The sequence below is a fragment of the Salmo salar genome, chromosome ssa18 (genome assembly GCF_905237065.1).
Source record: "Salmo salar chromosome ssa18, Ssal_v3.1, whole genome shotgun sequence".
In the NCBI taxonomy this organism is placed as follows: Eukaryota; Metazoa; Chordata; class Actinopteri; order Salmoniformes; family Salmonidae; genus Salmo; species Salmo salar.
The window spans coordinates 59921013-59934715 of record NC_059459.1 but is presented as its reverse complement, the minus strand read 5'-3'; the positions used below and the strand labels follow the sequence as shown (position 1 = coordinate 59934715).

At 44.0% G+C, this 13703-nt stretch overlaps 2 protein-coding genes across 3 annotated transcripts in view; both read left to right on the top strand.

The window, feature by feature from the left end:
* Nucleotides 1–3190: 3190 nt before the first annotated feature.
* Nucleotides 3191–4689, top strand: LOC106577601 (uncharacterized). Its single transcript, XM_045700580.1, has 3 exons — nt 3191–3593; nt 3907–4561; nt 4677–4689. Exons 1-3 carry the CDS (start codon nt 3341–3343, stop codon nt 4687–4689), a joined length of 921 nt encoding a protein of 306 aa, XP_045556536.1. The 5' UTR covers nt 3191–3340.
* A 2890-nt stretch (nt 4690–7579) lies between these two features.
* The window catches only part of tspan5a (tetraspanin 5a), a 31244-nt gene continuing 25120 nt past the window's right edge, over nt 7580–13703 (top strand). For both annotated transcript variants that reach the window (XM_014155800.2, XM_014155798.2), the window contains exon 1: nt 7580–7970. In XM_014155800.2, coding sequence (XP_014011275.1) covers nt 7890–7970 — 81 coding nt within the window. In that variant the 5' untranslated portion in view covers nt 7580–7889. The remainder of the gene's footprint in view (nt 7971–13703) is intronic.

Below are 13703 nucleotides of genomic sequence, written 5' to 3'. Positions count from 1 at the left end.
GCAGCAAAGGTAACTCTGTATCTTCCTTGCCTGTGGCAGTCCTCATGAGAGTCAGTTTCATCATAGCGCTTGATGGTTTTTGCGACTATATTGGAAGAAACTTTCAAAGTTCTTGAAATGTTTCGTATTGAATGACCTTCGTGTCTTAAAGTAATGATGGACTGTCAATTCATTTAGCTTATTTGAGCTGTTCTTGCCAAAATATGGACTTGGTCTTTTACTAAATAGGGCTATCTTCTATATACCAACCCTACCTTGTCACAACACAACTGATTGGCTCAAATGCGCTAAGAAGGAAAGAAAATCCACAAATTAACTTTTAACAAGGCACACCTGTTAATTGAAATGCATTCCAGTTGACTACCTCATGAAGCTGGTTGAGAGAATGCCAAGAGTGTGCAAAGCTGTCATCAAGGCAAAGGGTGGCTACTTTGAAGAATGTCAAATATAAAATAGATTTTCATTTGTTTAATACTTGTTTGGTTACTACATGATTCCATATGGGTTATTTCATAGTTTTGATGTCTTCACTATTATTCTACAATGTAGAAAATAGTCAAAATAAAGAAAAACCCTTGAATGAGTAGGTGTGTCTAAACTTTTGACTGGTACTGTACATTGAAATGACATCTGTGACCAATGGGTAAGCCAATATCAGGGTGAGCGCTAAAGTGCGGTGATTGTAATGATTTTCACCGAAAATGTACAACTACGGCATTAACGTCTACATTTTTGTGAAAAAAATTAAATGCTTTGATCAAAATTGAAGGATTCTGAACACTCTCCCTAGTCCCAACTGTCTCGGGAGTTTGAAATCACTTTGACGTAAGCTGTAACCCTTCTAGCCACAACCCTCAGTCCAAGCTAAGCATCCATCAATGCACTTCGTCACAGTGACACCCAACTTCACCAAAGCCTAGTTTGGAATAACATTTGACCTGTGTGTCAGATATTAACCAAACACTGTGTAATCTACTGTTCACCACTCTGACCCTCACCATGATTTAACCCATATAGAAATATAATTGACAAAGGATATTAAATATTTGTTACGCTTTACATCCTACATTCAATCGCACTATTTCTATTTAATAATACTTTTTTTACCACAATTTTCAATCTTGTCTCATCACTGCAACGGGCTCGGAGAGGCAAAGGTGGAGTCATGCGTCCTCCGAAACATGACCCGCCTAACCGTGCTCCTTAACAACTGCCAGCCGCACCAATGTGTCAGAGGAAAAACCATTCATCTGGCAACCGGGGTCATTCAGCTGGCACCCAGCCCACCACAAGGAGTCACTAGAGCACAATGAGCCAAGTAAAGCCCCACCGTCCAAACCCTCCCCTAACCCGGATGACGCTGTGCAAATTGTGGCACAGCCCGGGAATGAACCCAGGTCTGTAGTAACACCTCTAGCACTGCAATGTAGTGCCTTAGACCGCTGCGCCACTCTGGAGGCCCTGTCTCACTTTTTCTATGTCTAACCCTGACTCTTATATACTCTTAAATAAAAAAAGGCGCTATCTAGAACCTAAAAGGGTTCTTCGGCTGTCCCCATAGGATAACTCTTTGAAGAACCCTTTTTGGTTCCAGGTAGAACCATTTTTGGTTCCATGGTTCTACATGGAACCAAAAATGGTTCTACATGGAACCAAAAATGGTTCTCCTGTGTGGACAGCCGAAGAACCCTTTTGGAACCCTTTTTTCTAAGAGTGTATTTTTCCATGTAACATGAGCTCTAACTTTTCTAAAATTCTTCCTAGAAACTGTAACAGAAAATCTGTTACGTGTATCCAGAAGTTTAAATCTAAAAGGAGTTATGTGCCAAAACAGTTATTTAGCTAGCTCAGTCCCTGAGAAACGGTTTGTTGCTCTCTGAGGCCCATTAGGATGTTCAGTTTGTGTAAGATGTACATACGTGGAACCAGCTTTAACTCCTGATGCTGACATATACACATAGATGAGTGCACACGCACGCACTCACACATGCATGCACATACACACAGGGTAGTAACAGATAGCCTTTCGGCCCCGCCCGGCAACACCCGGCAACACCCACCTCCAGAGCACTGAGGCACCAAATGAATCCTTCATCAGCCAGTTAATATAAAACAGATTAGTGATTTGTTAGCAAGCTGGTACTAAAGCTTTTTATTAACTTCTTTAGGAAGTTTTAGTTGGCACCCCCCCAAAGGAAATTCCGTTTCTACCACAGATTTGGGGTGTTTAGATACATTTTTTTTGTTAATGGTAGTCGTAAGGGTGGAATCATTACGTAGAACGTGTTTGTCTGTCTGTAAGGTTAGAGCATCCCTATGGAGCACAGCTGCATCTTTGAATGAAATGAAGGTTCAGGGAACCTTGATGATCTGCTTCTGTCAGGCTGAGCCCAGTGAATTAGCCCCCTCTATTGACACTTTTATTTAATGACATAGGTAAGGTAAAATAAGTAATGAGTGTAATGTGTTACTTTTGGAAATGCATTAACTGATTGATTGGGTAGTCTGTTCGTAAAAATGTGATTTGGTTAGACTCCTTAAGGGGCCCAACGAGGGCCTTGACTGCCTGTCCAACTGTAAAGTATTTTCTAATGTTTAATAAAAAAAAAACATGTATCTTCTCCGAACAGGTTTTGTTCTCACGGTTGTTATCTTTTGTGGAGCGAGGGTAAAGACTAAACACTTAAAACATCAATTGAGGTATCGCATGTAAAGTGCTTGTTGACCCTTACAATAATGCCTTGTCTTTTCTGTGGAACGCTCCCACAGTTTTTAGGGTGGACTAAAACTATATTCTGGTTAGGATATCTGACAATTTATGCAACCCATTGTGCTGCAAAAAAATAATTTGGTCTCTAGAATAAAATTATACGATATCCAATATTTGATCATACTTTTACATCAGCAGCAACTGAAAATCTCAGTGCTTTTTAATTACAAAACCAAACGGGGGAACAATGTTGTACTCAGCCCCCATTGCAGAAACAGTCACTATAATGATGCTTGTCAAATGGAGTGTGACATTCCAGAGGTTCTCTGTGTGATCCCTAATTGCTTTCACAAAGTTCTGACGGTTCCTGGAGTTCTAACAACCCAATTAGTGAGCGACCCGCCTTTCGGTCCTTTCTGTCCTTCTGGGGCATGAGATTGAGGCTTGGCCGTTTCTCACCATTCTGGGATCAGACAAGAGGACAATAAGACATCGGCTCATCCCCAAAGTCTGTTTGTGAAGTTGGATTTTTTTTTTATCGGAGGTTCAAATTTGCTTTTTAGGTGGATTAGCCAACCGCTGAATCCAAGGTTTGATTGTTGACCTGGCTGTTTGAGGTGCTTACATGCCATGCTGTTCCTTCTCCTGCTGAATTGTGCCTGGGGCTTATTGCTCACAGATGACCTGGAAGGTTCCATGGAGGAGAATAAGGAGCTGGGCAAAGCCATTCTGGAGATGCTGCACATCAATAAGCTGTCTGCACCCCATCAGGCCAAACCACACCCCTACATGAGACAGGTCTATCAGCTTCTGGACACACAAGAGGCCAGAGACTTGGGAAGCTCTGATGGAACACTGGTGCAGAGTTTCCGGAGTGTCCTGGGTAGGAGCCTAACTTGAAACCGTTATACCGTAAATAAGATATTTTCCTGACATTGATTGGTCCTCATATGGAATTTGAACAGTATGTTTAATGTCTTATTAACTAGTGAAAGTCCTCTTAGTCCTGAAAACAATTCTAGCTTGCAGTTAGCTAATATCAGCTTTATTATACCATAGTTGTTCAAGGAAAGTTGTGTATGTGATGTTGTTAATTGATGCCTGTGTTTTGTGTGTTCTGTGCTGTGGGCCAACTTTGGATGCAATCAACTAGATTGATTAACATTATCTCTCTTTATGTTCCTTGGACCAAGCAGGCCCACTGCATGCCCCCCCAGGATGGATCTGGTTCAACGTCTCCCACCTGAAGCCTTCCATGGCCGTGGCTGAGCTCGTCCTGCTCCGCAAGACCCTACACCCCGACCCCCTCAGTGTCACGGTGGCCCTGCACAGCCTTACCCGGGGGGTGAGTGGCCTAAGCGTGAGCCCTCCCCTCGAGGAGAGGATCCTGACCCTGGATCAGCTACCCCCGTCTGGCTACGACGTGTTCGACGTGTCCCCCTTCATGTTCTCCTCCAAGCCTCTGGATGTGGTGGGCTTCCAGCTGCGCTACACGGACGAGAGTGGGAGCCTGGTGCTTCACGAGGCCCTGACCCAGAGCCTCTACTGCCTTGGGGGCGGCTCCCTCAGCGAGCCCCTGCTGGTGGTGTACCGGGCTAGGCCGCTTCGCTCCCAGACAACGGCTGCCACCAATGGGTTCCGGCCTGAGCGAAGACAGCGCCAGCACTGCCGCACGAGGAGCCACGAGAGGAGGAGCCTCTTCCTGGCCAAACGAAATGGCTACAAGCGCCGTCGCTTTGATGCCAGCTCTGACCCACAGTGTCGGCTCTATCACCGCTATGTTGACTTCAACAAGGGTGATCTGGCAAACTGGATCCTACAGCCGTCAGGGTTCAATGCTACCTTCTGCAGGTGGGAACGTCACACAAACATACATTGAGCTCCAAAAGTATAGGGACAAATTCACTTATATGTCTATTAAAGTAATAGAAAGTTAAATATTTGGTTCCCTATTCCTGGTACACAGTGACTACCTGTGACTCTAGCCTGTGACTCTACAAATTTGTTGGATTCCTTTGCTGGTTGTTTTGGTTGTGTTTCAGATTATTTTGTGCCCAATAGAAATGAACGGTAAATAATGTATTGTGTCATTTTGGAGTCCCTTTTATTGTAAATAACAACAGAATATGCTTCTTAACACTTCTACATTAATGTGGATGCTACCTTGATTACAGATAATTCTGAATGAATCGTAATGATGAGTGAGAAAATGACAGAAGCACAAATATCATACTTAACTCTGTACTACTTTAATACACGTAAGTGAATTTGTCCAATACTTTTGGTCCCCTAAAATAGGGGGATTATGTACAAAAAGTGCTGTAGTTTCTAAACGGTTCACCTGATATGGATGAAAACACCCTCAAATTAAATTGGACAGTCTGCACTTTAACCTCATATTCATTGTATCATTTGAAATCCAAAGTGCTGGAGTATAGGGCCAAAATAATAACAAAATGTGTCACTGTCCCAATACTTTTGGAGCTCACTGTAAATGATGACTTAACTACCCAAGTTATGATGTCATTGCAGTCAGTTTTGCCCGCTGACTGGGTAGTGAAGTGATCATCCAATACATAACCTTTAACGTGTTTATAACCAGATCGTTATCCCATTTCAGAGGTACCTGCCACATTGGGAATTCAGGAGTGTCCATAGAAGGATTTATACCAAGGAAAATACCACCTGAGGAGAGATCAGTAAATAGGTATGTGTTGAGAACTCGATGTCCAGTATGCGCTATAGATACTGTAGTAGCCTTTGTGTGGCTATTTGACGACAATACTGCCCTACAAAGGCAAAATGCAGTAACTACACTTTCAGTCAAAATGTTGTTAAGACTGAAATGAAGCTTTGTAGTATCTGTGTTATCTTGTGACAGTGTCCTGGTTCAATTACGTTCTGTTTCAAAGAAAATGGAGTTTGAAATTTGCAGTAACTACAAAGCCCAAGGAAAAACCAAGGAAAACAGCAGTAACTGAAGTTACTGCACTTTTACTTTTTCACCATGTTTTGACTGCAGTTACCCGCTCTGCCATACAAAGACAAAGAGCAGTAAATATGCAAACTGTGAAACTGAAAAAAAATGACTTTAAAGTGCAGACAAATACAATATATTGTAGGTAGATAAGTGATAATGCACTGATGTATCATCTTATTAGGAAGTCATTTTTATGCACATCAACCATGACCACTGATTTGACCAATGACCCACAACGAGAAAATTGGATAAACACATTTAGATTGTAGATATATATATTTTTACATATAAATGTTATGTGTGATGAAATAGTCCTTACCTCAGGGCGAAGACATTTTTGTGGGTTACTACAACAACATTCAATACATGAAAACACAACTACATAACACCATTAAGTATAGTTGGAATGTAGTTGGAACTCTCAAGCTGTTTCCATCAAACAGAAAAACAACAGAGTTGAATAAACACATTTAGATTGTAGCTATTGCACTTTGCCTTTGCATGACCCATATAGTTGTTTAAGGTCAAATCAGTGGTCATGTTTGATGTGCATAAAAATTGCTTCACAATGAGATGATACATCATTATCCCTTATCTACCTACAACATAATTGGCTGGCTAGCAAAAAAACTGTAAAGCAATTTTTCTGTTTCACTGTTGGCGTAATTCCTGTGTTTGGCCTTTGTAGGGCAGAATAGACATCCACTTTGTATAGTTTCATATCCACTAAGACAATATTATTCTGCAAGATTGTTGTAATTAGGTTTGCAAGATTTTGGTAACTTTACCAAAATTCCCAGGTTTTCTAGAAAATCCCGGATGGAGGATCCCTGATTTCCTGCTTATTCTCTCCTGATTCTGGGAGTCTTCCAACCGAGATTTTTGTTACAGGAATTTTGCGACCCTACAACTACATTACTGTAGTTGTAATATTTAGTTTCCTTCAATTTCAGCTCCGACTGTGTTCCACTGGAGCTGTCTTCTCTCACGGTGATGTATAGGAGTGAAACGGATGACGTCATAATCCAGAAGTTTAGAGATGCAAGGGAAGAGAGCTGCACATGCCAGCCACAGGCTAAGCATTGAAACCAGCTCCCACATACAGTATTTGCCTGTCCTAGCCACTGGAGGGCGAAATTGCTTATTGAATCTGAAGTAGGAAGCCTGCTAGAAGACCGGCTAGTAGACCTGGGAGAAAAGGATTAGGGTCATTTTATGTTTTGAGAAATCTATGAACGAGGGTATGACTGTATGTTCTGGGTGAATAAAAAAATACACTTGAAAAATGTCCTCCTGTTTACTACATGTGTTACAACTCAAGAGCTTTTAGTCCATCCAATACAAGCATTAGAAAAAAGAATCAATTGAATACATTACACAAAAAGGCTTTTTGTTATAAGACTTGTCATTTGGAAGTGCAGCAAAACTGTTTTTTACAACTGCATACTATATTATAGGCTAATTTACATATTGTACCTATCTGATCCTTTCAGATCTACAATGGTGCTTGTAGGGGCTCGGCGCGGGTTGGGGTTGATTCGGGAATTTAGCCTTTCCTCCCATAGGGCCAGTGAACCACAGATTTATATGGAGAAAATCCCAGGTATCAAATGTCAAGTGTAAACCAGGGATTAAAAAATATTGCAGCCTAGGGGTCACTGCCTTGCTTAAGGGCAGATTTCTTCACCTTGCTGGTTTAGGGATTCGAACCAGCAACCCTTTGGTTATTGGCCAAACACTATTTAACCACCAAACACTATTAACCACTAGGGTAACTAGGGACTGAGCTAAAATTGGGCAGGAAGAGCAAGAAAGGGCAGGAAGAGGAAGAACAACCCACTATTGAACAGTCAAACATCTGATTGGTTGTAGCTGTAGTCCTTTAAAAACGCAGCCATAACTGTGGGAACGATTATCCGATTTGATCGGTGACAACCGAGAGGTCCCGTTAGTTGTAAACGCAGAGTAGATAGGTTGATGTTTGTTTGCTTACAGTGTTAGATTGTGGATTATTCCACTTTTACTATCAGGGTGACATCTGTGTCGAGGGATAGGCTACGGTATGTTTATTCTATTTGGATGAACCGAGCAGACAGCAAGTTGCAAGAATTGGATCGCCGAGGAGCTGAACCTGCCGCCTGCGAGCCTATGATCCGGTATATTTATCAGTCTATGAAGCCTACTGTATGAAATTCAAGTATGTCAGGAAAACATTTTAAAGGCCATGAAGTCAGTTGCTGCATCAAATATTTTATTTTTGGATTTAACATAATATTTTGGGTAAGTGTGTTTTTCTTCTTGCTATTTGCCACTCTTATTGTCTTTCATTGGGCAATTTTGAATCTGCAATCTGATGTTGTAAAATTAAACTGTAGGCCCAGCTATAGGAAATGGCTTAAGTGATATTATAATAGCCTAATTATTGTGAATAATATTCCCATGAGGATTTTACGACCAAGATGCTTCACAAGCTGTTGGTCTATTGATGTATTAGATAATAGTCTGTTAAAAACTCTAATAAATGATAACGTGATCTTTCGATGTGTGTATAGCAGCAAACCACTTTGGTTGTGTTGCCATGCATTGCAAGCTATTTTTACCTTGCTTATTTTGGCTTGTGGATATGCACAATAGCCTTCACATAGACTGCTACTCAGAGCACTTTTTAATTTTCAGTCTCCATCGTCCCCGGTAATCCGCTTTCTGTCCTCGTTTGTCGGGACCAACTCACATCGTTGTGAAAAGTTTTTCTTCACATGCGAATGGTTGCATAAACATGAATATGCACTATTTATTATCATCATCGGACTACATTCCCAGTAAGCAAAATTACATTGAAAAAACGTCTAAAATACAAACTTTGAAGTGGCATCTTTTCTGGAGACGGTTTTCGGTTCTGAATGAAAGTGGAAAATATGTAATTTATGGACGTTTAAAATACGTATTTTTTTGTCATTGATTCTATGGCCAAATTTCAACTGCACATACTGTACATTGTCAAGTAATCCATATAATATAGGAAAGATTGGAATATAGAATATTTATTATTGCTGCCATCTGTCACATGCACTTATGTTAGCTTTTACAAAAGCTTAAAATTGTCAGTGATAATGTTCTAAGTAGTCCTACTAAATAAACCAACAGTCCAATTGAAATACAATAACATTCCCAGTAACTGATCTGTTGTTGTTTATGTACCCTAATTGAATGCATTGACTGTAAGTCGCTCTGATTAACATCATCTGCTGAATCACCAAAATGTAAATGTAAAAAATAAACACATGCAAAGCATACTGTTCTAATGAGCTCCGCCCCCAAACAAGTGCACATTTGGTCAGTCTGGACTAGTCTGAACGAGTCATAGACCTCTAGTCTATATTTCATTCGTTTGAACAGCACAATAGAGTATGGCACAGCTCGGTACAGTAGAGCACAGTAGGGTACGGTACGATACAGTACAGAATATTTGCATTCCGTAGAGTAGAGTATTGTACAATTTAATTTAGTAGAGAACAGTACAGTAGAGTACATCAGAGTAAAGTAGGGTACAGTACATTATACTGTACTCTACTGTCCTCTACTGTATTGTACAACACTCTACTTTTCTTTACTGTACTGTACTCTGCTATACTCTACTGTCCTGTGCTTTGCTGTCCAAACTTGTGAAACATAGATGTCTATGATTGGTTCAGATTTGGTCTGATCCGGACCCGACCAAATGATTGGCTCAGATTTGGTCCATTCCGGACCAGACCAAATCTGAACCAATCATAGAAAGCTACAGTTGAAGTTGGAAGTTTACATACACCTTAGCCAAATACATTTAAACTCAGTTTTTCACAATTCCTGACATTTAATCCTAGTAAAAATTCCCTGTCTTAGGTCAGTTAGGATCACCACTTTATTTTAAGAATGTGAAATGTCAGAATAATAGTAGAGAGAATGATTTATTTCAGCTTTTATTTCTTTCATCACATTCCCAGTGGGTCAGACATTTACATACACTCAATTAGTATTTGGTAGCATTGTCTGTAAATTGTTTAACTTGGGTCAAACGTTTTGGGTCGCCTTCCACAAGCTTCCCACAATAAGTTGGGTGAATCTTGGCCCATTCCTCCTGACAGAGCTGGTGTAACTGAGTCAGGTTTGTAGGCCTCCTTGCTTGCACACGCTTTTTCAGTTCTGCCCACAAATGTTCTATAGGATTGAGATCAGGGCTTTGTGATGGCCACTCCAATACCTTGACTTTGTGGTTCTGGATATAGATACTTTTGTACCCGTTTCCTCCAGCATCTTCACAAGGTCCTTTGCTGTTGTTCTGGGATTGATTTGCACTTTTCGCACCAAAGTACGTTCATCTCTAGGAGACAGAATGCATCTCCTTCCTGAGCGGTATGTCAGCTGCGTGGTCCCATGGTGTTTATACTTGCGTACTATTGTTTGTACAGATGAACGTGGTACCTTCAGGCGTTTGGAAATTGCTTCCAAGGATGAACCAGACTTGTGGAGTTCTACAATTTGTTTTCTGAGGTCTTGGCTGATTTCTGTTGATATTCCCATGATGTCAAGCAAAGAGGCAGTGAGTTTGATGGTAGGCCTTGAAATACATCCACAGGTACACCTCCAATTGACTCAAATTATGTCAATTATCCTATCAGAAGCTTCTAAACCCGTGACATCATTTTCTGGACTTTTCCAAGCTGTTTAAAGGCACAGTCAACTTAGTGTATGTAAACTTCTGACCAACTGGAATTGTGATACAGTGAATTATAAGTGAAATAATCTGTCTGTAAATAATTGTTGGAAAAATTACTTGTGTAAAGCACAAAGTAGATGTCCTAACCGACTTGCCAAAACTATAGTTTGTTAACAAGAAATGTGTGGAGTGGCTGAAAAACAATTTTTAATTACTCCAACCTAAGTGTATGTAAACTTCCGACTTCACCTCTATGTTTCACAAGTTTGGACAGCAAAGCACAGTACAGTAGAGCACAGCACAATCTTTTCCGGATAAATCTATGTCCATGGACGTTGAAATCAAGGCTGATCCTGTAACGGCTGTCGGGAGAGAGAGTAGACCAAGGCGCAGCGGAGTTAGTGTTCATCATGATTTTAATTAAAGTAAGAACACTATACAAAACTGAACAAAAACACGACAGCAAAACAGTCCTGTTAGGAAATAATCTAACAGAAACAACTACCCACCAAACCCCAACGGAAAAACAGGCACTTATGTGTGACTCCAAATCAGCAACAACCAACAACAGCTGTGCCTGATTGGAAGCCACACGGCCAAAATCAATGAAACAGACAACATAGAAAATGAACATAGAACGCCCACCCAATGTAACACCCTGGCCTAACCAAAATAAAGAACAAAAAACCCCTCTCTATGGCCAGGGTGTTACAGTACCCCCCCCCAAGGTGCGGACTCCGGCCGCAAAACCTGACTCTGAAGGGGAGGGTCCGGGTGGGCCTTCTTACAGCGGCGGCTCAGGTGCGGGATGTGGCCTCCGCTCCACCCTCGGCGTCGCCCACTTAGGTAGCGCCCCTGGCCGCGCCGGAGGACTGGTGGGCGACCTTGGTTGCGCCCGGCTGGTGGGCGACCCTGGCTGCGCCCGGCTGGCGGGCGTCGATGGCTGCGCCCGGCTGGCGGGCGGCGATGGCTGCGCCCGGCTGGCGGGCGACCCTGGCTGCGCCCGGCTGGCGTGCGGCGATTGCTGCGCCCGGCTGGCGGGCGGCGATGGTTACGCCCGGCTGGCGGGCGGCTCTGACGGCTCCGGACTGCCGGGCGGCTCTGACGGCTCCGGACTGGCGGGCGGCTCTGACGGCTCCGGACTGGCGGGCGGCTCTGGCGGCTCCGGACTGGCGGGCGGCACTGGCGGCTCCGGACTGGCGGGCGGCACTGGCGGCTCTGGCCCAGGATTCACCAGGCTGGGGAGACATGAAGGAGGCCTGGTTCTGGGCGCAGGCACTGGACTCACCAGGCTGGGGAGACCCACTGGAGGCCTGGTCCGTGGAGGTGACACAGGAGAGACCAGGATGGGGAGACCCACTGGAGGCCTGGTCTGTGGAGGAGGCACAGGCTTGACCAGGATGGGGAGACCCACTGGAGGCCTGGTCCGTGGAGGCGACACAGGAGAGACCAGGATGGGGAGACCCACTGGAGGCCTGATCCGTTGAGCAGGCACAGGACTGACCAGGATGGGGGGACCCACTGGAGGCCTGGTCCTAGGAGGAGGCACAGGCTTGACCAGGATGGGGAGACCCACTGGAGGCCTGATCCGTTGAGCAGGCGCAGGACTGACCAGGAGGGGGGACCCACTGGAGGCCTGGTCCTAGGAGGAGGCACAGGATAAACCGGGCTGTGGGGGAGCACTGGAGTTCTAGTATGTACGCTCTTTACCCACACTCCAGGCTGAATGCCCACTTTGGCCCGGCACGGGTGAAGCGCAGGCATTGGGCAAACTGGGCCCTCCCGGCGCTCTGGAGACACAGTGCGCAGCGCCGGCGCAGGATAACCTGGACCGAGGAGGCGCACCGGAGACCAGACGCGCTGAGCTGGCACCAACCGCCCTGGCTCGATGCCTGCACTCGCGTGGCACTTGCGGGGGGCTGGCCTATAGCGCACTGGGCTATGCACGCGTACTGGGGACACCGTGCGCTTTACCGCATAACACAGTGTCTGACCAGTACTGCGCTGCCTCCTGTAAGCACGGGGAGTTGGCTCAGGTCTACCGCCTGACTCCACCAATCTCCCCGTGTGCCCCCCCCCCCCAATTTTTTGGGGGGGCTGCCTTTCGTACCTGCTGCGCTCCCTCTCCTCATACCAACGCCTCTCAGCTATCGCTGCCTCGATCTCCCACTGCGGGCGGCGATACTCCCCAGCTTGAGCCCATGGTCCCTTTCCGTCCATTAATTCCTCCCATCTCCAGGAATCCTGAACGTTCCTCTCCATCTTCTCCAAAGTCCATGAGTCCATGTTACTTTCCTTCTCCTGGTGCCTCTCCTTCCTCTGCTGCTTGGTCCGTTTTTGGTGGGTAATTCTGTAACAGACAACATAGAAAATGAACATAGAACGCCCACCCAATGTAACACCCTGGCCTAACCAAAATAAAGAACAAAAAAACCCCTCTCTATGGCCAGGGCGTTACAGATCCAGATCGCACCAAAGAAGACCAAAAAAAGATGGTTGGTCCGGACAGGTCAAAAAAAAGCCTTGTTCCATGCATAGTGGGTTATGTCTACTCAATTCCCACTCAGTTTTTCATTGTGAAAAGTAGGCCTGGCCTAATGAATGTCCATTCCAAGACAGCTTATTGTTTACCTAACACTTAGCCTTCAAACTTAATCTAATTGCGACTAGGCCTATTAGTGAATTGTCTCAGATCTACTGCGAACAACCATTGGTTGTAGGACTGACAACACTGAAAAAGGAGGATAGCTTCTAAAGATCCCATCATTATTTCAGTGACTTCATCTCAGACAGGGAGAGCTCATTATATGATACCAAGTAGCTGTAAAAATAGGTTAGTTTACTAAATAAACCTCGCTATTGTTGGGAAAACATGTTTTGGACTCACGTCTGTGTTTTTTATTCCGCTTTAGTTTCAACTGCCCTGTTAGAGAAATGCATGAGCCAGAGTTTAAGGGTCAAGTCCAGAGGGACAAAGACCATAACAAGGACATTTTTATATAATAAGCCTATCTCTGAAAAACAAATTTGGCTCTTCAATGTCTTTCCTTGAAGATTCAAAAAAGGCAGTCTTCCCATGATGCTTTTTCTTCTTCTGTTGCCTCTGTAAGTTTTTTGGACTGGGAATAGCTGACAGAGGAGAGCTTTTCCCATTAGGATTACGTACAGGTCATGTGACTCTCTAAAGTCTTATGCTGGCTCGCAGGAGTTTGGCAGAAATGGTTGCCTGGTTAATTCAATGCTAATGTAATCCCATTCAACGCCCTCCATCGCCTTTGTTCCCCTCAACCCCTCCCTCTGACCTTCCTCCTAAAGTC